Consider the following 27,399-nt stretch of genomic DNA (forward strand, 5'->3'; position numbering starts at 1 on the left):
AGGCTCAGCCGTTTCGGAACCTATGAGGAAGGAAGTCACACATACACGCACACACCCGCCAACAAAAAGTGACCATATATATATATATATATATATATATATATATATATATATATATATATACACACACACACACACACACACACTCAAAAACACTCGTAGAATTGGTAAAAGACCAAAGGTTGTGTAACTCATGTCGTCAAAGTCACTGATGATGTAATTTGGAAGTGACCAATGAAAATCTTTGCTGCTGTCACATGACTACACCCTCCTACTCCGAACGTTCCTCCTCCTCCTCTTGAGCGCCATCTTGACTCGAATCCACTTAGGTGAGTGAGAAACTTCTCTCCTTGTTCTCTCTTCCGTTTGAAAATCTCATATCTAGGAATATCCCCGTGAATGTCTTTTAGTACGTAACGGATTGAGGAATTATCTGACCCGAATATCATTCAAACGTATTCGCCCGGTTTCTTAACCTTTGTTTTATTTTCTTCCATTCAGCAGCAGAAGTCGAACGAACCTTACAACAACAACCATGTACGAGTCCTTGATGCAAAAACTAATGGTCGGCAAAATGTTTGACAATCCTTTCCATGCGAGATGCGACGAAGGATTTGCCGTCAACGGGAATCGAACCATCGCTGCAGCCAGTGCCGCTGGTAATAAAAATATTTCATATTAATCTTTCATTCTTTTTCAAACTCATTCATTTTCTAATTCTAAAAAAAAAAAAATTTCGAGTCTCGTTTTGTCCTCTCACGTGGAGGTCGAATGAAGGCCACGACTTTTCCTTCTGTATCGATTTATTTTGTTTGTTATATTGTTAAATCCACATTTACCGACAGTTTTGTATTTAAATATATTGATAAGTCCCGGCTGAATTAAAATTCCAAGTAAAACTGTTTATAATAAAACTACGAAACTTTCAAACCGATAACAATGATCCTCCCTCATTTTAATGATTATCTTATTTACGCTTTTAGCGTCCAAAATTCCTTTTTCCAAAAAAGTCTCATTTGATTTTTAAAATTAAATTCCTAAAAAATGTAAATCAGTTGAAAAATAATTTTTTTTTTTTTTGTATTTAGTATAAAATTTACACACACACAACCTGTCCTTCGGGCTTAGATCAAAGTGTAGTTCCTTTTGTCTTTTTTTTTTTTTTTTTTTTCTTAGATCAAAGTGTACTTTTTTTCAAAAGAAGAAATCCTTTTTGACTGGGATTTAAATTTTTGGTGCTAATGCACTTACTGATCCGCGCTATTTTTTAAATCGTATTACCAAGTTTAATTAAAGTTTTATGGTTTTTTAATTCAATTGTAAGGTTAAAGTACAGAAGGTACAAAACATCTTCCCCTCCTCCCCATGTTAAGAATGGCCTTTTAAATAACGACGTTATTTCGGCACGGATCAATAAGTGCATGGCTGCATGAGTACCCAAATTTTTTATTACCATCTTTTTGTGGGGGAGCTGGAGATCCCCCACCTAAATCTCGACCTTTGCCTTTGAGGGGAGGCAAACTTTATGCGCGTTTAATATGTGTGTGTGTGTGTGTATATATATATATATATATATATATATATATATAAGGGTTTTTAAAAACACACACCCCTCGAAAACTCATGGGTTAAGTAAATATTTTTTTAAACTGTATTCTTTGTTTGCAAACAAAAGTTCTGTATTTGAAAGTTAACCTTTTCAAATCATAAAATTTAAATATCTAATATATATATATATATATCTAAATTCGTGTGTGTAAATAGGCAAAACCTGTTCTCTTAAAGAATTTAATCCTGTTAACTGATTGTTTTCACATCTTGAATGATACTCGTAAAACAACACATCGAATAGGGTGCTTCTTAAAATAGTCGCCAGATCGATTTTTTTTACACATCGGTTTAAACAAAAACAATATTACGTATGTCATGTCGAAAATAATAGTATATCCAAAAATTACGAAAATTCATCAATTGTTTGTTTTTAGTAAAAAAAAAAAAAAAAAAAAGTTAATCGCGTGGGTTTTAAAAGTCCACCATTAAAGTGTCGAGAATGGAGATGAGTATTCTCATGTATTCGCGATCTTCAAGGTGTTAGCATCTAAGGAAAAAAGCTATTTCCCCCAATTTCGTGTAAAACTTAATTTTAACTATTTTCTACTCGATTTTTCGTAATTTTTGGATATATGACTATTTTCGACATGACAATTAAGTACTTTTGCTTAAAGCGGCATATTTCAAAAATCGATAACAGGCACCTCAAATAATATAGACGTAAAGAATGACAAGTTAAATTTGGGACTCTAAAAACATACATAACTGAAAAGGGTTGTTTTTATTTCTTATAAACAACAACAAAAAAAAAAAACACTTTCATTCACAAAAAAATAATCACTTTTAGGGTAGGATCAAAGTGTTGAAGCTGTTCTGATAATTCATTTTTTTTTTTTTTTTTTTTTCTGTCCTCACTCAATGAAGGAGAAGGAGGCAATTTCTATTTTTGTCCCAATCCAAACTGACCCCCCCCCCCCCCACATTTCTTTTTTTTTTTTTTTTAGGGTGAGTTGGTTTTCCCTAACTTTATCCTCGTAGGGAGGCAATAGACAAAAACAATTAACTCATTTGTCTTTTGATTTCTTTTATAAACTTTACAAATGGAAAGGAAATTATTTTATCTCATACGACCTTGTCTTTTTTTTTGTCTTAAAATTCCAGTTTTTAACCTTTTTGGATAAAAATATTTAAAAATTGAAGACTAAAACTTTATTTTTTTTTTTATTTCTCATGTGTTTAAAATAATAATAAAAAAATTCTGTCGGCAATAATTAATGTTTATTATTTAAGAAAAATCGATTTGTACCCCCACCCCTTCTCGAATGTCTGCAATGGGGGGGGGCAGATTTTTTTTTTTTTTTTTTTTTTTTTTTTTTACATCAATATAAAAAGGGTGGAAGAGGTAGAAATATTTCATTTTTCAAGTCTCGATAATTTTAAAAAATGTCACGGTAACATTTGAATGGGTTTTAGAACTATCGTTTTATTTGTTATTTTTAACCTATTATTGAGACTTCAAAAGTATAAACGTGATACTCTAATTTAACAGCTAAATCTGACACTCAAGATCGCCATGGGCATGGAATATGTGCCTAGATTAAGGATGGCTTCCTGTGTGGCAGGGATATCTCTAGAGAAGATCCTAATTTACCCTATATGTGCTTCAGGGTTGCACTTGCTAACACCACTGCATTTATATTTGCCCTCTATAGGCCCCACAACAGCGGAGTTACTATCTTTAAGAGCATATCTGAGAAAATAGACCACATACTGTCTTCACATCCCTCGGCTAACATCCACATCTGTGGTGACTTCAACGTCCATAACGTGGAATGGCTGACCCATTCAAATAAGACAGATGATGAGGGGAGGTTTTGTCATGATTTTGCCATTGCTTATGACCTCACTCAGATTGTTCGCAAACCCACCCGTGTGCCCGATACATCCGGTCAATATGCAAGCCTCTTAGACCTTTTTCTCTCAACTTCCCCTGCTCCGTTCATTCTCCTCTAGGATCCTCCGACCACTCTGTCGTATCAGTTAAGATAAAAACGAAATGTAAGAAGCCCCCCAGACGTACCCCTCCACCGTACTGTATACCGATACTCTATGGCTGACTGGGATAGCTTCCGTACATTCATATCTGATTTACCTCTGCACTCCATGTTTGAAAAGGAAGTGTCCTCTATAGTATCAGATCTGACCAAATGGTTAATTGTAGGCATAGACCAATTCATACCATCTAAAAAATCCCAACAAAAACCTAACAGCCAGCCATGGTTCTCCCCAGAATGTGCTGCTGCTATCACGCACAGAAATCACTTTTTCCATAGCTACCAACGTAATAGATTCACTGAGACTAAAGCTGCTTTCAGGTCTGCCAGCAACCACTGTAAAAGAGTAATAAAAAATGCAAGAGAGCTATATGCCCAGTCTGTTAAATCCAAGGTAGCTGATCAGCGGCTTGGATCCCACCAGTTTGGCAAATAACAAATAGGATCCTGAACAGAAGTGTGCGTTCTATCCCAACCATTATCAATGGACCAAAGGTCATCTCGTCAGCGTTAGACAAGGCCAAACTATTTGCAAAGAACTTTGCAGCTAATTGTACCCTATGCGACGAAGGCCATCAACTCCCCATATTTCCTCCTATAACACAGAACAAGCTAGGTAGCATACAAATATCCGTACATGAGGTCGCCAAGCTAATAAAGAACCTAGATTCCAGTAAAGCAACTGGCCCTGATGGCATCCTAATTATAGTGTTAAAAAAGCTTCAACCAGAACTTGCTCCCATACTTATGAAACTATTTAAGCGCTGCCTTAAGGAGAAGTGCTTTCCGACTCCGTGGAAGACCTCATCAGTTTGCCCTGTATTTAAGAATTCAAGTGATAAGTCATCTCCCTCTCAGTACAGACCAATAAGTCTCCTGTGTGTTATGAGTAAGTTGCTGGAATTCATATTAAATAGAGAAATAGTCAACCACCTCAGCAGGAACAACCTTCTTAGTGACACACAATATGGTTTCCGCTCTGCAAGATCTACCACAGATGTGCTAACGGTTATATCCCACAGAATTAGTAAATCTCTTGACAAAGGCTTCCTTTCTAGGGCAATTGCTCTTGACATATCAAAGGCCTTCGGCAAGGTATGGCATAAGGGTCTACTTCACAAGATTTCCAGCTACGGTATAACTGGAAATGTTTTCTCAATCATTAAATCATTTCTCTCCGATAGGCTCATAAGAGTAGTGGTAGATGGACAAAAATCGGAGGCCTGCAATATAAATGCTGGAGCCCCTCAGGGGTCAATCCTGGGCCCAACTCTCTTCCTGATCTACATCAATGACCTCCCTAAACACATACTTAAATCATTCGTTGACATCTATGCTGATGACACGACCATCTACGGCAACACATCAAACGCTGTAAATGACAAAGTTCTCTCTGATTCTCTCTCCTCTGATCTCGAGCGCATGGTTCAGTGGGGGAAGATGTGGCTGGTTACCTTTAATGCATTCAAAACCAAACTCCTATCCTTACATCATCAACGCTCTGATCCCCATCTGGCATCAATTGTGATGGATGGCTCTCGTCTGGGTGAGGCTCCGTGTTTTGACAAGCTTCTGGGCTTGACCTTTACTCCTGATCTGAAATGGAACACGTACATCAAGTCTGTTGCCAAGGTCGCTGGAAAGATGGTGGGATCCTTCTACCGCTCCAAAAGATATCTCACTACTGATGCAATTCTCTATCTATATAAAAGCCAAGTACGTCCAAGGATGGAATACTGTTGCCATATCTGGACAGGAGCTGCTAAAAACAGCCTATCCTGCCTTGACAGAGTACAAAATAGACTTCGTGGCTTAGTGGGGGATGCCCTTTTCTCTACCCTGCAACCTCTCTCCCACAGAAGAGACGTTGCGAGCCTATCCTTGTTTTATCGTTATTTCCATGGCAGGTGCTCGTCTGAACTCCAATTTCTGGTCCCCCCTCACCAATCTTTCACGAAAAACACCCGTCTAGCTGAATCCACTGTGAAAAATTTCCCCCACTCTATATCTGTGCCTAAATCAAAACGCGGATTCCATGAACAAAGCTTCTTTCTTAGAACAGCACGCCTGTGGAACTCTGGTCCGTCTGCCTGCTTCCCTCCGGACTACAACTTGGATGTCTTCAAGTCCAATGTAAACAAATTCCTAATGAACCGCTCCCTTAATTAAACACTTCATCAAATCTCCACACTAACGTAATGTACTTGCAATAACCCTTATCCCTGAGTGGCTTCCAGGCCTTGATAAGTGGTGATCACTGTGTAAAAAAAAAAGAAAAAAAACGTCAAATCACGACTATTTTTTTCTTGTTTTCATATAGCACTCAACACTTTGGTTTTCGAACCGAATAAAACACTAAACTTATCCAGCTAGGTAGAAGAGTAACTTATTTTGCCTTTGATAACATTTGTTATATATATTTGTCTTCTGACAATTATTTGTACCTCTGTCTATTGTAAAACAACCCCATTTTTTTTTTTTATCTCTACATTAAAATTGATCACTTTGTTTTTTGTTTTTTTTTTCTATATCTATCTACTATTGTATAAAGAAACTTTGTGTGTTCATTCCCTATGGACTCCTGAACTTTTTGGGTTTTTTTTATTGAAATTTCACACAAATGTACTGTAAGTATTGGTAATTAGAAAAATCGGATGAAAAATAAGGAATAGACGATTTGGACCAAAGTTAACACCTTATACAACCTAACATCAAGTTATTGCGTTGTAAACGTCTACTTGTTCTTCGCTAAACATTATGATAGTCCGCCACCTCCAAAATGTTAAACTTTTTTCCGACAAACAATATCCATTTAGATAATCCTCTTCTACTGCAGTCATCTTTGAATGCATATGCCATAAATAGAAGGCAAGTGAGGTAAGGTGGTGGTGCTTCACATATCCAAAGATCTGGCATAAGGTATTATCAGGAAACCTTGTATGATATTACTGGATAAATATTTTATATTTAGCAGGACCCCTGGAAATTCCACGGAATGAGAAAAATATTTAATCAACAAATATGGTTTGAGAAAACTGATATATTTATGGATAGCACAAAACGTTAGTTTTTTGGACAGAAAATACATGAAAATAGGATCCATTGTATTTTAAATATAGAACTCGCCCAAATGAGATAAATTAATAGTTACTGATACTCAGAAAATAATATTGTGCTACATAGTTCAATACAAATAAATTACATTGTAAGAGACAATCTTTAATTTAGTCCAGCACATCTGTGGCAATGTTTGTTTTTTTTTGTTTTTTTGTCTTTTTTTTTCCTTGTTTCTTTCAAATGTTCTTTTATTTTATGTGAATCTTTTTGCTGTCTTCTTTCTTCAATGAACAAACACTGCACATCGAAATTGAGAGTTGTTTTCTCACACGATTACCACAATCATATTTGTATTATGATATTCGAAAATGAGGTTACATCAAAGGTAAATCACTCGTGTTGTTGTCTAGGGTTGCCAGATTAGCTTTTTTTTTTAAGCAGTTTGACCTTTTTCTAACCCTAATCTGACAGACTAAGAAAGGAGCCAGCAGAATATTATATAGATTAATAATGAAGTCTTTGTTAGCTTAAAGAAGGATGCAGGTGATTCTTGATGCCCATAAATCAAAACCTCACAATAATATGGGTGTACTGTGGTGGTCGCTTCTTGAACCTTTATCGCTGATTTTCATAAATGACTTTCCTGATTCAATCATGTCTGAGATGTGTATATTTTATGATCATGCAGCACATTATCCTAAACATACAAATAAATCACGCATATCCCAAACAATTAATGAATCCTTGAAAGAATAACCACCAGTCGGTAATAGAAAGGGGACAAAAGCTGGTAAAAATTAATTCTACCAAAACCAAATTCCTTTCAGTTAACAATTATAAGAAACCTTTCCAATCCCTGTTTTATCCTTCCAATCGACACATGTGAAATGTTGGCTGTGACCACAGCTATCACATCCAGTACGAGAAGAACTAGGAGCAACGGTTTGTAGAATTGTTCAAATGAGTGGCGGTGCCACGCTGCTTGGCTGATATTTCCATCTCAGAGACCATGTTTTTAATTTAAGCTTATTCTTTAGTCCTCACATTCCACGAGGGATGTTTTTAACAAGTTCTATTTTGAATATAAATTTTGTATTTTAAATTAACTGTTTGTGTGGTAATTGGCTCAACTTTATAAAGATTTATTTTCTATTTTAGTCAACTAAATTGTCCAAGGTGAAATAGAATTTTGTCATGGGTTTTGCATTATTGCCAAACAATTTTTTTTATACTAAAACAGGTTTTAAATAAAGATATTAAAAACACTAACTTACAGCAAATATAAAATAGGAAATGCTGAAATGTAAACTAGACAGAAAAATGTACTGCTATCTTTATGAACAAGATGTTAACTAAGTTTTTTTTCTTTCAAACTGCTAGACTTTGGAATTACCTTCTTGTTTCTCTGGCTCTACTAACATGCAGCAATTTAAATGTAATGTGAACAGACATCTTGATGCTCAACTCCCTACATAGTATCCCTGTAGGCATCATCCCAAGTAGTAGCCGCTTGTGACACAATGCCTTCTTTAGAGTGAATAAGAACTAGAAAAAAGAACTAAAGTTAATATCTTCCATCATTATATATAATTGAAAATAAAACTGTCTTTGCATTCAGTCGCAACCACCTGTCTGTTTATAAGCGCATACCTACTTAAGGATTATGTGTAATTTAGAGAGGAGTGTGAAAAATTACGCACATTGGGGAGGAGGATGTAATGAAATGTAATCAAAAATGTAAATTGATAAAATTCAAGCTTTTTTAATCATGAAATTTCTATGCACTTTTTTGGTGAAATGAATTAAAATCGATTGAATAGATTTAACAATTTATTAGAGAAAATCCTCTTTTAGTCAAAAATGTTGATATTTCATTAATTTTATTCATATTAGAGCTTTTCAAGTGATAGATTTTATATTTATGTTGAAAGCAATATAACATTGATGCTAGAAATTCTTTTTTAAAAAAATGACCTTGATTTTGTGTCGAAAAGCATAGTTAGAATTGAAGCATGGTTTTTGATGCCTTTCCTAATGCCAACCTGTTACCAATCAGAATTTTTTTTTATATCCAGATACGACTTCTGTTACCAACAAAAGTCAAGTGTTCACTCCAGTCAGTTTTTTGTTGTGTGCAAGCGGCTCTATAAGCCACTTTGTCTGTCCGTAACACTTTTGTGCTTGGCCTTTTTGGTTAAGATCAAAGGTCTATTAATAGATGCTGTTCTTAGCTTTTTAAGCTTTTCTTGGCCTTTTGGCCAAGATCGAAGTGTAGTATCTGTTCTTACTACATGCTGTACTTATTGTGATATAAAGTGGGGGATCACTTTTCTGTATTAATTTAATGTAAAATGATTACCCACTTTACAACCAGTCAGTCTCAAAGCCATTCAAGTCACTCTCCATATCATTCAAATTGTTTTTGAAGGATTCCAGTTATTTTTTAAGCATTCAAGTCATTCTTAAGATCATTCAATTCATCCTTAAGTTCATTAAAGTCATTCTAAGTCATTTACTTTTTATTTATTTAAGTCATTTCAGCCCATTTTTCGGTCATTTTAGTTTATCTTTAAGAATTTCATGTCAATCCTACATTCACGCATTCATTCATTACATGAGAGCACGTGACTAATGGCTATCGGCCTTGTTTTCTTTGCCTAACACACACCCAAGTTGTTTCCTTTTTACAACAGGAGTTCCCAACCTTTTGACACTCATGACCCCTTACCTGAAAGCTTGAAATCCATTCGACCCCCTACTTATGACTTATCAGTAGTTTCATTTTTTTATTTTCTGTGAGTGACAGGGAAAGAAACATCTTTAAAAAAAAAAAAAAAAAAATTTAATTACTACGAAATTAAAGCACACTAATTTAATCTGAATTCATAAAAAGTGTTTATTTCTTAAAATAATATAATATAGGTGTGAAAAACTATCCAATCCAGCTAATGAGATGCCTGGTGTTGTAATTCAGCAGCAATACAGTTTCAGACAAACGCATTCGTGCAGGCACATTTTCTCATGGCAAGTATACATGCGCCCATAATATCACCTAATGTCATTGAACCAAGTTTTTTTTTTTTTTTTTTTTTTTTTTTTGCACCTAAACAAAAAAAATTGTAATAGCTTGAAAAATGTAATTGATGAAATAAATTAATGTTATCCCAAATTACTTTTAACAAGGCTACATGTTCCCCTGCCAAGGGATCATAACCCACTGGTTGGAAACCCCTGTTATGCAATAAGCATGAGACATGTCTGTCTAGGAGTCCCACACTACTGTCTAGAATAAACTGCAAGTTGGTTTGGGACTGCCTAATGGTTATTCACAATCATCCATATAAAGGACCTGACCTGGTGGAGGGGAGATGGTTGCTCCATATTTTAACAGTGTTATTATTGGTGTAAACTGCAATGAAAACTGGACAATATCTGTTCGCATTTTATTCTATTATTTCAAAGGCCTTTTAGACATTTGAAAGGAGGAAACAAATTGATTTATTTAATCATAAAAATTAATTGTTGCGTATGTTTTTTTTTATATAAGACAAGAAAATAAAAAAAATGATCTCTAAATAAAATAAAAAGTTTTGGTAGGTGACTATGAGGATCGAACCCGAACCCTTGAGGCAAAGTTGGAAATTAAAGTGTAAAAAAAAGAAAAAAAACGTGTGACGTTACCCACTGGGCCACCGCAACATACAACGGAAACACGTTTGAATTTATTTTAAGTCTTGACAGGTGGCCGCAATAAAAGTTAACTCTGCTGCTTCTATTTGACCTAATTAATGAGGTCAAATAGAAGTCAACTTGGGTTTGTTTACCCAACTTTGACTGGTTTTTTCCCCCAACAGATGTTGGGGAAGGGGAAATCAGCTCCCCATTGTCCAGATTGAATAGGAGTTTGGCCCCACATTGATCAAAGGTGATTGCTTCTGGACGTTTCCCAGCGCGATGCCGAGAACACGTCCGTTTGAATTTAGTTTCACTTTATCTATAAATATAAAAGCGAAAATGCATGTATGTGTGTTCGCTTTTTCTGTATGTCTACAAAAGGCTTTTTTCAGAGAAGCGGTCGGTCGGCTCACAACTTTTTATATCACATATAAATCGTAATATCTCGCAGTTAACAACGAAACTCGCCTCACTATTTAATTCGCTCGATTTCGAGAAGATGAATATTCAACATTTGTCGCTCGCCGCATGTGAGTTAGTCTTTTTTGTATAACATCTTGGGAAAATAAAAATCCCGCAGTCAAACTTGACCTCATTAACTCATTAAAACGGGCACCTGGCAAATCCAAGTAATTAAATAAATTCAAACATGTTTCCGTTAGCATCTCGCGGTTAACGTTGCATTTTTTTTTTTTTTTTCACACTTTAATTTAAACTTTGCCTCAAGGGTTCGGGTTCGATCCTCATACTTACTTTTTTTTTTTTTTTTTTACCCCCCCCCCCCCCCCCCCCCGGAGTTTCCACACACACCTACAAACACCTGCTAGTTTATACTAAAAAGCAGGACAAACAGGGGACAGAGCGAAATAGCGCAAATCTCATAAAAGTCGACGTAAATAAATGTAGAGGCGACCCCGCATTCCCAAATCCTAAATATTATTATCTAGGGGCTATATAAACAGTTCTAAGCGATCATAACAACTCCGTGAGCGTGTACGAAAGAAGCCTTTGCGAGACCTACACGAAATGGTCACACACATATATACACACATACATACATACATTTTCACTTTTATATATATATAGAAGATTTAACTTCATGTGGTCACATTTCACAGTGTTATTGTTCAAACCCCCCCCCCTCCCCCCATTGTATTATAATGTAGTGCCTCTGTTCATTTCTCTTTTGAAAAACTTTTTAAAAAAGTAATGCTTTAATCTTTTCTTTTCTTTTCAGAACAATACAGCTGCGAGTTTGGTTCTGGCAAATATTATGCTTTGTGCGGTTTTGGTGGTATTTTGAGCTGTGGCATAACGCACACGGCCGTTGTCCCTCTTGATTTGGTAAAATGTAGAATCCAGGTTGACCCTGCCAAATACGGAAACATAGTTAATGGTTTTAAAGTTACCGTAGCTGAAGGTGGCGTTCGTGGCTTAGCGAAAGGATGGGCTCCCACGTTTATAGGTTATTCTATGCAAGGACTCGGAAAGTTTGGTTTTTATGAAGTTTTTAAAACCACTTACAGTAATATGATCGGTGAGGTAAGCAGATACCTTTTTCTTTTTTTTTTTTTTTTTTTTTTTACAAGCCCATTTCACAGCAGATATCCTAACTGTAATCTCAGAACGTATATACCATAAAACAGGGGAGGATATATCTAAGGCTATTCACAGTGTATGGCATGATGGTCTTCTCAGGAAAATCAGATCATAAGAGAAGGATCCAGGTTGTCCTCAACGATCGTACATCCAAACAATATAATATAAATGCGGATATACCCCAGGATCTTTATTATTCCTAATATTCATAAATGACCTCCCTGATAAATTGTCTCTGAGATGGGTATGTTTGGTGATGATCCCATGCTCTATAAGAGGCACGAGGGGAAAACGAATGAGCACATATCTAAGGAAATGGAAGAAACACTTAAGGAAAACCTCCAATCTGTAGTGAGATGGGGACAAAAATGGATGGTCACATTCAATGCTGCCAAGACTAAGCTTGTTACCTTCAATAATTACAAGAAACCTTCTCTACCACCAATAGCTGTGGCTAAATATACATTACCTGAAAGTACTTCTTTCAAACTCCTCGACTTATCGTTCACAGGGAATATGAGTTGGATAACAGATACATTGAGAACATTGCCAGGGCTGCTGTGAGGAAGGTAGGCTCTCTCTACCATGCTAGAAAGTTACTTGCACCTGAAAGTATCCTCTACCTCTACAAGGCCACCATTCACTAATGTATAGAGTATTGTCACATTTGGGCTGGTGCATCTGCTACTAGTCTCTAGAAAATTGCCAATCTGATAGGTCTTGAACTGTTATCTAGGCTTCAACTTCTGTCCCATCAGCGAAATGTTGCATCCATCTGCCTGTTCTACAAGTATTTTAATGGTGGATGCTCTCGGGAAGATAGGCTGGCTATAAGAACCCTACAGAGTGACAGCAGTATAATAATTCTGCCATCAGACAAAGGCGATGCTACTGTGGTGATGGACATGTCTGAGTACTCTGAAAAAATGGCAGGCTTAATCGCAGATGGTAGCTACAGTAAAATAAAGAAGGACCCAACTTTGAAAACCAAAAGAAAGCTGTTACAAATCCTTACCAAAAACAAGGAACACGTCGCTCCGATGAGATATAGACAGCTGGTCCAGCATTACAGTAAGCTACCACATATGTACGGTCCCCCCCAGATACACAAAGACGGTATTCCACTCAGACCCATAGTGAGCTGCCGAGGCTCAGCATGCCACCCACTGAGCAGGTACCTTGTGGATATAATAAACCCATTAGCAGGCAAGTCAGCAACACATGTAGAGAATTCTGCCCACTTCACGGAACTGATCAAGGGAGCACCCATCAGTACAAACCAAATGGTAAGCCTAGATGTGGTTAGCCTGTTCACTAAAGTCCCAACTAGTGAGGCACTAGCAGTAATTCAAGACAAGACAAACTAGCTGCGGACCTCTCCATAGAAGAGTGCACATGTGTACCATTGCCAAACTTAATGGAAATGCTGACATTCTGCATAGAAACAACCTACTTCAGAATGGATACTGACCTATATCGACAAGAGGAGGGGCTAGCTATGTGCTTGCCATTATCACCAGTGATGGCGAACATATACATGGAATACTTCGAAGACATGGCCTTAGGTTCAGCTCCCTTAAAGCCAACCATGTGGCTAAGATACTTAATGGAAATGCTGACATGTGGCTAAGATACTTAATGGAAATGCTGACATTCTGCATAGAAACAACCTACTTCAGAATGGATACTGACCTATATCGACAAGAGGAGGGGCTAGCTATGTGCTTGCCATTATCACCAGTGATGGCGAACATATACATGGAATACTTCGAAGACATGGCCTTAGGTTCAGCTCCCTTAAAGCCAACCATGTGGCTAAGATACGTTGATGACACCTTCATACTCTGGCCCCATCAGGAAGACATTCAGGCTCTCCTAGACCATATGAACTCAATAAGACCATCGATACAGTTCACAATGGAGACAGAAAAAGATAACCAACTGGCTTTCCTTGATATACTCATATCACGCACAGAGCATGGGTTTAAGACATCTGTATATTGCAAGCCTACCTTCACCGGACAATACCTTAACTTCAACTCCCATCACCCATACAGTATCAAACATGGAATCGCACGTTGCTTACAACATAGAGCAGAGACAATAAGTAGCGACACCATTACATACCACCAAGAAATGGTCAGGTTGAAGAATACCCTCCGTTGCAACAACTACCCCGATAGCATACTATCCACCAGAGGTGTTAATAGTTAAGAGAGGAGAATGAAACCCAAATACCTCCAACGGTCTGCCTACCATAGATACGAGGCATCTCCGAAAAGATTCAGAGAATATGTGCCCCCTACAACATCAGGGCGGTATTCAAAAGCGAGTCAACACTCAGACGACACCTGGTACGAGTGGAGCCTCGCATGGAGGAGAACATGACCAAGAACTGCATATACTCCATCCCATGCAGTTGCAGAAAGGTTTACAAGGGTGAAACATGCCGCTCCCTTAAAGTAAGGGTGGAAGAACACTGAAAAACGGTAACTAAAGGGGAGATGGAAAAATCGGGTAAAGCCAACCATGTCTGGATGGAGAGGGGGGACCATCGCCCCCTATGGGATGAAGTAAAAATAATAAACAGACTGGAAAGTGAGAAAACTTAAAGAAACAGCTCACATGCTCGGAAATAACAACCTACTGAGCAAACCAAGCATAGAGCTGAATGCAATTTGGACACCTCTGATAGAGAGAGAAAACCTTGAATAACAACATAGGTTTAACATTAACAAAAACCAACTGAGAATAGTGACATATGGCCAAGTGGTCCTAGAGGTTGTATCAAAGTTTACAGTTACCCAAAGGTGCTGAGTTCAATCCTGAACGAAGGCAGTGAAAAAGTAACATTCAAAAAACAGAATCAACAACTATGTCCCAGAGCCTAGCTGGAGTCCGAACACGGTACCCCCGTAATAATAATAAAAGGTTGGGTTCGAGACTCCTAACAAACGGGTCCTCAGTTTATACAAAACACCTGATGAAGGCCGGAGGGCAAAACGTCCGAAACGTTGTGACTCTTACAACCAAGATGAGGAAGTCAGTCCAACAATCTCAATCAAAGTATGCCCTGTATTTAAGAATTCAGGTGATAAGTCATCTCCCTCTCAGTACAGATCAATAAGTCTCCTGTGTGACATGAGTAAGTTGCTGGAATCCATATTAAATAAAGAAGTAGCCCACCACCTCAGCAGAAATAACCTTCTTAGTGACATGCAATATGGTTTCCGTTCTGCTAGATCTACAGTAGATGTGCTAACGGTTATCTCCTAGGATTAGTGAATCTCTTGACAAAGGCTTCCTTTCTAGGGCAATTGCTCTTGACATATCGAAGGCCTTCGATAAGGGATGGCATAAGAGCCTACTTCACAAGATTTCCAGCTACGGTATCACTGGAAATGTTTTCTCAATTATTAAATCATTTTTCTCTGATAGGCGCATAAGTGTAGTGGTTGATGGGCAGAAATCAGAAGCCCACGATATTAATACTGGAGTCTCTCAGGGGTCCATTCTGGGCCTAACTCTCTTCCTGATCTACATCAATGATCTCCCAAAACACATACTTTAATCATTCGTTGACATCTATGCTGATGACATGACCATCTATGGCAACACATCAAAGGCCGTAAATGACAAAGTTCTCTCTGATTCTCTCTCCTCTGATCTTGAACGCATGGTACAGTCGGGGAAGATGTGGCTGGTTACCTTTAATGCATCTAAAAACAAGCTCTTATCTTTACATCATCAACGCTCTGATCCCCATCTGGCATCAATTGAAATGGATGGCTCTCATCTTGGGGAGGCTCCATGTTTTGACAAGCTTCTGGGCTTGACCTTTACTTCTGATCTGAAATGGAACACGTACATCAAGTCTGTTGCCAAGGTCGCTGGAAATATGGTGGGATCCTTCTACCGCTCCAGAAGATATCTCACTACTGATGCAATTCTCTATCTATATAAAAGCCAAGTATGTCCAAGGATTGAGTACTGCTGCCACATCTGGGCAGAAGCTGCTAAAAACAGCCTATCCTGCCTTGACAGAGTACAAAGTAGACTTAGTGGCAGATGCCCTTTTCTCTTCCCTGCAACCTCTCTCCCACAGAAGAGACGTTGCAAGCCTGTCTTTGTTTTATTGTTACTTCCATGGCAAGTGGGTCCTGGATATGTCCTTAAACTATATCCGATGGTGAGGCCCCAGCTTGCTTTGGGGTGTGTGGAGTCACCCCTTAATTGCCATTGCTCCCAGGTCCACTCTGACCCAGAGTGGTAGTACCTGTTAGGGTCCCAACTATGGGTTAAATAGAAACCAATTTAAAAAAAAAAAAAAAAAAAAAAGTATATTTTATTAAAAAAATTTTCTTCAAAATAACTGGATTTGGCATTAAATAACCTGAAAAGGGTTGATATGCCGTAAAGCAAAAACAACCAACCAATCCATGGCAAGTGCTCGTCTGAGCTCCAATCTCTGGTCCCCCCCTCCTCGCCAATCTTTCACGATAAAACCCGTCTTGCTGAAACCACTGTCAATAATTTTCCCCACTCTTTATCTATGCCAAAATCAAAATGTAGATTCCATGAACAAAGCTTCTTTTCTAGAACTGCATGCCTGTGGAACTCTCTTCTGTTTGCCTGTTTCCCACCTGACTACAACTTGGTTGTCTTCAAGTCCAACATAAACAAATTCCTGATTAATCGCCCCCTTAAGTAAGACACTTTATCAAATCTCCAATACTATCCCATTGATTACTGAACACGCAATAACCCTTATCCTAAAGTGGCTTCCGGGCCTTGATAAGTGGTGACTATTTTAAAAAAAAAAAAAAAAAAAAAAAAATCTTACCATTTATTCCTTTAAATTAACATGCACAATTCTTGACAGCACCTGTTTTATAGCACAAAATCATTCATTTAATTATATCAATCAACGAATTAATTTTGCCCTTAACTTATCAGAAATAAAAGCACCTATCAATTTTTAAAGAAAATAAAATAAACGCTTTTTCTTAAGTTAAGGGCAACATAAATTCATTGATTTATGTAATAATTTTTTGTTCAACAAAACCGGTGCTGTCAAGAATTGTGCATGTCAACTTAGAGGAATAAATGGGAAGACGGTCAATATCTTGAAATTTAGAATATATTAGACTTTTGGTTTTTGTTTTATATGCTCTGTAATTACATCGAACTTCATAAATTAAAGGATTGGCATAAATAAAAGGTGAACTATAATTGCAAAAAAATTATTTATTTATATATATATATATATATATATATAAGGTTGACAAAGTTCTTGCAATTTTTAAATTCAGATGAACATAACTTTTACACGAATGAGTCCCCACTTATCAAGGCCCGGAGGCGACTCAAGAATAAGGGTTAAACAAAAATTTATTGATTGAAATAAGCATCATCAGAATGAATACATTTTGCCAATGCAAAACAAGTGTATCTTCTCGTGATGAAGTGGCTGAAGATGTTTTTGATATCGCTCAAGTTTTTTTAAGCATTTCTCATGCAGAAAGTTGTTAAGATGCTTGAAAAACTGTTCGTCAGTGGCCAAGAGGTCTGGAGAGTATGACAGATGAGGAAGTTTGTAGCTCAATTCGTTCAACTTCTGAAAGGTTTACCTCTGCTAAAATGCTATCATGCTTGTATATTATAATTAGATATCAAAGTAAATTTAAATGTATTTTAAGTAAAAAAAAAAAAACAAACTTGTGTGTGTCATGTTGAAATTAATAAAAATTCCAACAATTATAAAGAAAATGATAGAAAATCAATAACACTATTCTCGATCCGTCATTTTCTAATTTGAAACCAAAGTTAATTGAAAACAAGGGAGATAAGTCAGCTTGTCATACAGAATTGGTTCCAATAGACAAAACAGTCAAAACTTCATTTAATAATTCGTATTATTTGGATTCAACATTTCGGTTGATGTAACCTCCAGCCTTCTTTAGGTGTATCTCGTCGAACTCGGGAATTTGGATGAAATTTTGAGCGAAACCCTTTTACTTCACAGGGGTAGCGTGCTCCTGTTCCATCAGCCATGACTGGATAGAGGTCCTAAGTAATTCGCAATTGTAATTTTTGGTCACCGACACTGAGGATTGAACCTTTAACCTTCAGGAGAATCGGTTTTTACAATAGATTTTTCCAAGTTCTGTAACCACTGCACCACGGGTCCTTGCAGACAATTCTAATACAAATTAAATAATAATATATAGTAATAATTAGTAAAAAATAGGTTTATGGCTCCTAAAGTTTGTACTAGAATTGTCTGCAAGGACCCATGTTGCAGTGGTTAGAGTACTTGGAAAAATCAATTGTAAAAAGTGACCTTCTCCTAAAGGTTGAAGGTTCAATCCTCAGTGTAGGCGACCGAAAAATACAATTGCGAATTACTTAGGACTGCAATCCAAAAACCTGAAAATGACACTCAAGATGAGAACAGTAGTCCGATGAATCCAAATAATATGAATAACCAATCCTCATCTCAAAAATTCAGAAATGTGCATTTGATAAATTTTTTTTATTCAATCGTTATTTTAATTTAAAAAATTTTTTTACTAATTTCAACATGGCGTGTAATTATGATAGTGTTTTGTTTTTCATATACAATTGTAATGCACAAATATAATACTGTGTATATAACAATCAATTAGTCTAAAAAGTGCAATATTATTTTAAATTTCAAAATACTTATCTGTTCTAAACCTTTTATGCAAAATTGATTTACTTTGCTTAATGCGTATGATAAAAACACTTAAAGAAGGATGGTTGTTTTAAGTGGTTACGCTTTTTTTTTTTTTTTCATTCTCACACTTCTGAGTGGCTGAATTTATGAGATTGTCTTTAAATTGTTTTCTCCTATGAAAATGATTGTCATCATATTTGCTTTAACTGTTTGGTTAATTTAAAATTTAAAATAATGCGGATGAATATAGTCATAGCATAATTTTAGATTTTTTTTCTTTATGTATGTAGTAGCTTCCTCTTGTTATTTAGGGGACATGCACTCAGTTTCTGCGTTCTGAATAATTGATCATTAAACAGTCAAAACTGCTTGCTACCACTATTCTCTTCAGTGTAACTGTACTTATAGTTTCTGTCTTTATATTGCAATGTCTCATGCAAATGAGACAGGGCTTTCGGCCAAAGCAGGCTTACAATGCAACGACGGGTGTAATGATTAGACAGATTTGCAATGTGAAGCGAAAAGAACTATGGTAGCAAGATTTGCTGGAACAGCTTGGTCTTGTGGCCATTGATGCCACTAATGGACAAAGATTGTATGGCCATTTTGAATGTTGAAGTGATGCCATCAAGATTTGAAAGTCCCTGGTAGGTGGGAGAGTTAGCTTGGAAATAACTTTCTTGAAGTAGACTGAGATCTGCTAGTCATGAAAAAAAAAAAATAGTTCTCAATTCTTGATTTAGGTTGGTTGGAAAAGATTCTCTTAATGTCATGCCAAAGCTAGAGTTGGTTGATTTGCAATTTGATTGATTGATTTGGGGAAGAGCTTTCGTCACATTTGTTGCTGTTTGTCGTGAATACCAATCAAAACTGTTTTTCACATCTGCAGATTTGCATTCATCATTGACCTCCCATAACCATGTCTTGTCCTTGAACTTCTCTGAAGTAAACTCAATATGGTACAAGAGGGAAAATAAAAAGTTAGTTGAAAATCCTAACATTCAATAAATGGACATATTCCCTGTTTGTAAATATTTTTCAGAAAATGTTTTTATAATTTCAGTTTTTTAAATTTCTTTTATTTGATGCCAGATTTTCAGTATTTTTTTGCTATAAACATTTTATTGTCATAAATTTGTTTTTCTTTTGTAGGAAAACACTTATTTGTGGCGAACTTCGCTTTATCTCGCAGCTAGTGCATCCGCTGAGTTCTTTGCGGATATTCTTTTGTGTCCGATGGAAGCAGCCAAAGTCAAGATCCAAACAACACCCGGTTACGCAAACACTTTAAGAGAGTGCGTTCCCAAAATGATGAAGGAAGAAGGCTTCAATGCGTAAGTTCATTCCTCATCAATAGAGCTTGGAGCAAATCCTTGTGGCAGAGGTCTTGACTGATGGATAAATCAAAGAAAAGGCTTTAATGCAACAATACTTTTGCAATGCAGTTTTATAAAATCCAGAAATTTCTTGTGAAAAAAATATGAATTTCTTTGTGCACAGATTGAATCAATACATTCAATAAAAAAAGTTTCAGGATTTTCAAATATAAATGAAATCCTGAATAATGAAATGAAGATAAAATGCAGGTTTTTTTTTTTTTTGTTTTTTTTTTCTTTAATCTATTCTGTGACCAAAATAATGAAATTTCCAATGAGGATCAAATCTTCAAATGCTTTGACGACTATAGTTTATGCTTTGCACCATGGTAAAGGTGGATCAGGAAGAAAAACAAAATACATAATTGAGGTGAAATAAAATCTGATTTTGCAGAAATTAAATTTGATGGTCTGGTTGCTATTCCATCCACTCCCTCAGAACTTGCACATCTTTTTGATAGTCTCTCTCTTTAACTAGCTGTAAATTGATGACTCACAACTTCTTGTTTATGTCTAATTCTTCGAGATCTGAAACAAAATTTTGTCGGCTGGTTTCAGATGAGCCAAACTATGCTTTTGATTGTGAATGTACATGTTGATGAATATTTTTCAGATGGTTACTTTACCTTCCTGTTTGATCTAGTCCCTTTTGATGTGCATGTGTTGCCTGGCAAGAACATGTCATCTATAAGCTTTAAGGCCATATGGAAAGATTATAAGAGCTCTTTTTGCTAACCACCTTGATACCATGATGTGCATCTGGTTTTGGCAAAATTTTGGAAATTGAAAACATCGATGATAAAACAATGTGCATAGGCAATAAAATTTATTATTACAATGAGGAACCATTTCAAATTAAAATCTATTTAGTATTATGCATGCAATCTGAAGAAAAACATGAAATATGTAAATATGCTACAAGAATGATTTTCACAAAATAGTCTTATGGGATGTTGCCATGAATTTTTTGCACAAGACAGCAAAATTATTTCAACGTCTTCTTATGACTACGTAATAATACTTTGATTTTAACTTCAAAATGTTCTGAGTGTCATGATATTTAAAAATATCTATTTATCATCTATTTTACACCAATTTTATTTAAATTTTGAAAAAAAAAACTACAATTACCAAAGTTCTGTCACACACTCAATGATGCATCTGCTTAACAAGATTTGTTCTTACTACAACAGGAACTTCCCTTTTTCATTTTGTAAGAGTAGTAGCAGATGTCCTTATGTAATGTGTGGCTGCTGAAAAATTGGCCCCCCCCCCTACTGTGTTGATTTGCTAGGTCCATTATAAAAGATTTTTGCAATAAATTTAAAACTTCTTTTAGGATCAGAACAGTTAATTTTTGTACGAACATATGCATAAGTTTCTTCATTTCAAAATGTACTCCTACTTTTGTGCAAGTTTTGAATCCTGCCATGACATTTCTTCACGTGTGATTAAAAACTGTGCTGGCAGGAGGTAAAGAAAAAATCAACATGACAAATAGAAGTGTACAAAATTTAACCTTACACTTTTATTGCTTTTATCAAAATTTATCCGTATTTTTTGTTTTCTTAATCCGCTTTCATTTTGCTTAAATTCTAAATTTTTTTCTTTCAGATTCTACAAAGGTATTGTTCCATTATGGGGTCGACAGATCCCCTACACTATGATGAAGTTTGCTTGCTTTGAGCGAACTGTAGAACTCTTGTACAAGCACGTTGTACCAAAACCAAGATCAGAATGTTCCAAACCCGAACAATTAGTTGTCACATTCGCTGCTGGTTACATTGGTAAGTTTTGATTTTTATTAAGAAATATTGCATGTTTGTCAACTGAATATTTTAGATTTTCTCTTTAAAATGTTTCAGTTCTATTTTGTTTTGTTTATATAAAATTTAGAAGCAAGATACAAAGCAAAATGGTATACTAGATAGAGCAATTAACAAACAGGATGTTGGTAGAAATAGATTATGGATTATTCTTTATTTTGATTTCTTGTTTGAATATTTGGTGGATTAATAAATCTTGTAATTGTTGTGCTTTAATGTTGAAGGAAGAACAAGAAGGCTTCAAAATGGTGAAATGAAATATATATTGAAAATACAGAAACATTGGCTGAGTGGGAATCTGCTCAGCTGGAAGGACAAAGTAAGGTTAGAACGCACTCTGAGTCTCGGGTCTAGACTAGTTTGATAACAGAAACTGGTTACCAGAAGTGATGTCAGGAATAGTCCATCAGAATCTGTAATTCAGTTTTTATTTTCATCAATTTTCTGGTCATGTGTGTCATATTTTGTCACTTGGATAAAATAAGACATTGACAGAATATAAGATTCAAATCAGATGTTCCAAGAAAAGCAACCAATACAAATTTGTTGAAATCTTTAGGTTTAACCATGATATTAAAGAATGCAGGAGATAGGTTTAATTGAAACCGTTTGAATAATATTTCTACAAATAATACAGTTTTATATTTTTCTAAAAAATTTGGCAGTTTTGGTTTCTATAAGACTTGTCGGTTTCATTGATAAAACCTTCAAGTTGAACAAAGTTAACTTCTAGATTAATTTTTATTAAAATAAGTGACTACAAATTTGATTAAAATGTCCCAAAAGTATAGTACATAAATTGTCCATTGCAAAATTATCCAGTATTGAATATCTTCAAAAATGTGATTTTTTTTTGTTAGATTTTGTTTTTCTTTCTCTAATGTTCTTTTTCTTTCTTTCTAGCCGGTGTTTTCTGCGCTATTGTCTCTCATCCAGCTGACACCCTTGTCTCTAAATTAAATCAAGCCAAAGGCCAATCAATGGGTGATATTGTCAAAGAACTTGGTTTCATGGGTGCGTATTTTTATTTTTTTCTTAACTTTTCGTTGTATGAAATGCTGCAACAGTGCGATAATATTTAAAAATGATTGCAATCAGCTTTGTTGACTTCTAATTGTTTCACATCATTTTTGCACCAATAATTTCTCAGTTATCACACACACACACGCACACTAAATTCTAACATGAAACATCCATAAATATGCAAATAATTTTTTTTTGGTATTCCTTCATTAATATCTCTCTCTGTCTGTCTTTCTCTCTCTCTCATATATATATATATATATATATATATATATGGTGTGTGTGTGTCAGAATACGATGAAAAGAAATCAAATAAAGTGCTCGATCGCAAATGTGAGAGCTAAAATACAAATATTTATTTAAAAACTATACATACATATTCCAAAGACAAACCAGCAGTTTCATAGTATTGAAACAGCCATCTGTGGCTGATAAAAAACAAACACAATTCATCAGCGTCTGATGGTTTTTCCATTTTGTTTTTCCTCCTTCCATCAAGGTGTACTGATGACCATTGACTTACCGTTGTTAAATGTAGTTTGATCAGTGCATATTACTTAATGATCCCCTCCCCAATATACTTTCTAAAATATATTTTAGTTTTGGTGTTGAGTTGTTTGATAATAAATTTGTTTTAATTGTCCTAATGAATTAAAGTTTGTTCTCAACCAAACAAATCATTTTTCTTTTAATTATCTATACATTTCTCTTACACCTCACACGCTAATATTTCTTAATGTCTCTGAGAAAAAGTGACTCTTATCACCACCATCTAATTTACATATGTCTTCTGTACACACCACAAGCACATATGAAAATTAGATAGCACAATGAATATCTTTATTTCAGTATAATAATAATGATACTATAGAAGTAAAATACTTGTGAATGTCATACTTCCAGAGAACTTCCTCCTTTGAAGGAAGCCAGTTAAACCTGCATAGTATTAGTGCCACTTCCCCCTTTTATTTATTTATGTCTTTACAGATATATCTGTTCTGAATTTCCAAATAAAATCCAAGTTGAATAAATATTTGTTAGCCAATCAGTCCTGGATACATTGAATGTTCAGGAGTCATTCCAAAAGTGTTGTCTTTTTTTTTTTTTTTTTTTTTTTCCCCCCTTTTAACTCCAATAAGTTGAAGCGCTAAAAAGATGAGAGTGCTACATTTAAAAACAAGCAACCTCTTCTGCTCCAGAATGTATTTTTCTACATAGTCACCACCATTTTCAATGACACGTCTCTGCTTCTGACACATGTCCATGACTGGCTGCTTTCATACGGATTGAGTCTTGCAACGTCAAGATCTGCAACAGAGAAATGAAACTTTCAGGTTATGAATGCATAAGTTCAGCCGCCATAACAATGCAATTTGTAATCTCTTCTGATTTATTTGGACTGAATAAAAAAAAAAAAGGGAGGAATTACTTTTGGAACGTTCTCATATATATATATATAAGTATATGAGAACGTTCCAAAAGTAATTATATATATATATAGTAGCAATAAATTAACGTTCCAAAAGTAATTATATATATATATATATATATATATATATATATATATATATATATATATATATAGTAGCAATAAATTAAAGAAAACCAAAGATTTCTTGTTTTGATCTTCAGTGTAATTTTTACAATGTTTCGACCAATGTAATTTCTGACCTTCTTCAAGTGTATCTTGTTGAATTCGTGACTCTGCACAGAATTTGAAACTGAATCCATGGGAGTAGCATGCTCTAATTTAGTCAGCCATGACCAGCTAGTAATTTACAATTTTATTCTTATTACTAGCAGTTCAGCTTGGACCCTATGTACTATTCATAACTTCATATATATACATTGAAAAGTTTGACTCCTGTCCAGGTAACCTACATCTAAAATTTCAAATGTGTAGACCCAAAATTGACAGAGTTTTGTAGAGTCTGCAAAGATCAACAACTCTTACAACTTTGACTTTTTGGCAGACAAATTTTCACCCAAAAACTGATTAAAAAGCTTGCTGCATGTTTGAATACCCTTTATGTAAAATTTCAAATGTTTAGACCAAAAATTGGCTGAGTAATTTGGTAGAGACCACAAAGTTCAATTTTCTTTTTTTACTTTGACCCTTAACATTTACTATTTTGAGCTCCAATCAAATTAAAGTTTGATCCATGTCCAAGTAACCTACATCTAAAACTTCAAGTGTTTAGACCCAAAATTGGCTGAGGATTTTGGTAGAGTTTTCAAAGGTCAAATCATTGAACTGTGTCATCTTAACAGTCAAATTTTTGGTTGAAAACCAATTAAAGATTTTCCCAAATCTCGATACCTTTTATGTTAAATCCCAAGTCTGTAGACTTAAAATTGACAGAGTAATTTGGTAGGGAAATGTGCACACGCACAGACAATTTCACTTATATATATATATATATATATATATATACACGCACACACACAGTCCACAGTGAGGATTGAACCTTCAATCTCCATAAAAGTGTAACTCAGCACTGAATGGAGAGCATGGCAACCTATGTGGACTTTATAAAGGGTTCCGTTCAGAATTTGGAGTAGGTTCCGAGTTCAACAAGATAAACTTGAAGGTTGGAGGTTATATCAACTGAAACATTATAAAAATAGCACTCAAGATAAAAACAGTTGTCCGAATAATCTCAAATTATAATCAATCCTTATTTAAAAAATTCAGAACCATAATAGCAAAAATTGTTTGCATATTCACAAACTCCTCATTTTTCTTAAGATGACTAATGTGAAGAAAAAAAACGGCAAAATGTTAATGAAGATTTATTTGTGGACTCTGTTATCCTCATCTTCATAATTGTTGTTGCCTCACCACGTTTCAGCCAACTCGTCCTCTGACCTGCTTTGGGTAGGATTGAAACCACAATCTCCAGACAATGCTCATCTGGAACTGTAGAGATTCAACGCCTCTATCCACTGCATCACAGGCCCTGAACATATACAAACACTTTTTTCCTAAAGCTTTTCAAAAATCTTTTCTGATTTTCTTCTTTTTTTTTTTTTTTTTTTTTTATTGTAGGCTTGTGGAAAGGTCTTGGTCCGAGGATTGTCATGATTGGTACGCTGACCGCTCTACAGTGGTTCATCTATGACACTGTGAAAGTTGTTTTCCGACTTCCCCGACCACCCCCACCAGAAATGCCTGAAAGCTTGAAAAAGAAGATGGGTCTAACAGCATGAGAGTAGCAGCCATTTTTCTTTTCTCTCTTTTTTTTTTTTTTTTTTTTTTTGTTGTTTGCACAGCGGTGCAGATGTTAATCCTTTAGCCGCCATTTTTGAAGAGAGCATTCCTTCCTTGGCAATTTTCAACTGCTACAACATTTAGTTTTTTCTGTCTACATCGATTGATCATGTTCGAGGTTATCATGGAGGCGTCGACTTTTCTTTTTTTTTTTTTTTTTTTTTTTTTTTTTGTGCAAGTTCATGAAAATTATTTAAATCTTCACGTTCTACCCTGGTCCATCTCGGTGTTGTTTGTGGCAGTCGATTATTGCTCCCTTGGAATCTGATATCCGAAGGGGTTAGGGAAGGAACTGTACAGTTGTACAATGTACACCAGACTTAGTAAAATAAACTTAACTCGAACAATTTTTCTTTGCACTTTTTAGTTTTTCTTTCCGTGTTAGGTTTAAATAATAAAAGAAATGATTTCCATCTAATTTACGATGCATCCCTCTCTCTTCTTCCCTTCCCCGTTAACTTTTTTCTGTAGAGAAAAGTTTACTGAAATCTTACCTGCTGTGCATAAAAGCAATTGTTTTTAGGTCAATAAATATTTGAATTATTTTATAATTTGATTCTTTTTATTTTTTTGTATTTGGTTGTTGAATTTTTGACTTGCAAATAAATGAATTTTGATTCTATTTAAAGAAAAAAAACACTTTCACTATTTTTCACTCTATGAAACATCGCTCAACATGTCTGTCACTTTTCTTTTGTGCTTGTTGCGTTATGCCCTGTTGCTTTCTTCGTGCCAAAATGTAAGTCTGTTAGAAAACTTTTCCTTTAGCAAAGATGAAAAATAAGAAAAGAAAAAAAAAATCTTTCATGGCTCAAATTTTATTGTCAGAATGTTGACATTCTGTTTGTACAGTCAGCATATATATATATATATATATCATCCACATACAGTGCTGTTTCACAGCTCCTCAGGTGGCTATATATATATATATATATATATATATATATATATAATGTAGTTTCATTAAATACTTTGCAAGCAAAATCCTTCTTAAAGTGTTTTAACATGCTTTATTAATTCTTTGTTCTTATATACACATATTTCTGTGTGGTGTTTGTGAGAAAGAACCCCAGCAAAGTGCTTGATAATCAAGCACTTTGCTGGGGTTCTTTCTCACAAAAAGAAAAAATTCCATGTAAGAGCATAATATTTATCTTTAAGATTATATAGAATGTCAGAAAAACATTAATACTATCAGTTTCAAATCAAATATAAGGGGACCAGTTTATGGTTGAAAACTATTAGATTCTCTTCAGTCTTGATGCAG

The 27,399-nt window shown here is 35.3% G+C and overlaps 1 protein-coding gene and 1 pseudogene across 1 annotated transcript; both read left to right on the plus strand.

Moving 5' to 3' along the window:
• The first annotated feature begins 341 nt into the window (after positions 1-341).
• Positions 342-26,683, plus strand: LOC145293685 (solute carrier family 25 member 3-like). The gene is made up of 7 exons (XM_080140085.1): positions 342-409; positions 505-659; positions 11,575-11,879; positions 19,789-19,970; positions 21,627-21,799; positions 22,742-22,852; positions 25,911-26,683. The coding sequence occupies exons 2-7, from the start codon at positions 536-538 to the stop codon at positions 26,069-26,071; spliced, it is 1,056 nt and encodes a 351-aa protein (XP_079996211.1). The 5' UTR covers positions 342-409; positions 505-535; the 3' UTR covers positions 26,072-26,683.
• LOC145294344 (U2 spliceosomal RNA) lies at positions 8,901-9,026 on the plus strand (annotated as a pseudogene).
• Positions 26,684-27,399: the final 716 nt, after the last annotated feature.

Source organism: Euprymna scolopes, chromosome 15 (genome assembly GCF_053919585.1).
Source record: "Euprymna scolopes isolate OS-2025 chromosome 15, ASM5391958v1, whole genome shotgun sequence".
NCBI classification, from domain to species: Eukaryota; Metazoa; Mollusca; class Cephalopoda; order Sepiida; family Sepiolidae; genus Euprymna; species Euprymna scolopes.

Bases quoted from the DNA above. Each gene is read 5' to 3' on its own strand.
- LOC145293685 (XM_080140085.1), top strand. From the start codon at position 536: ATGTACGAGTCCTTGATGCAAAAACTAATGGTCGGCAAAATGTTTGAC. The intron at 660-11,574 runs GTAATAAAAATA...TTTTCTTTTCAG, and splicing joins CGCTGCAGCCAGTGCCGCTG to AACAATACAGCTGCGAGTTT. The intron at 19,971-21,626 runs GTAAGTTCATTC...TTTTTCTTTCAG, and splicing joins AAGGAAGAAGGCTTCAATGC to ATTCTACAAAGGTATTGTTC.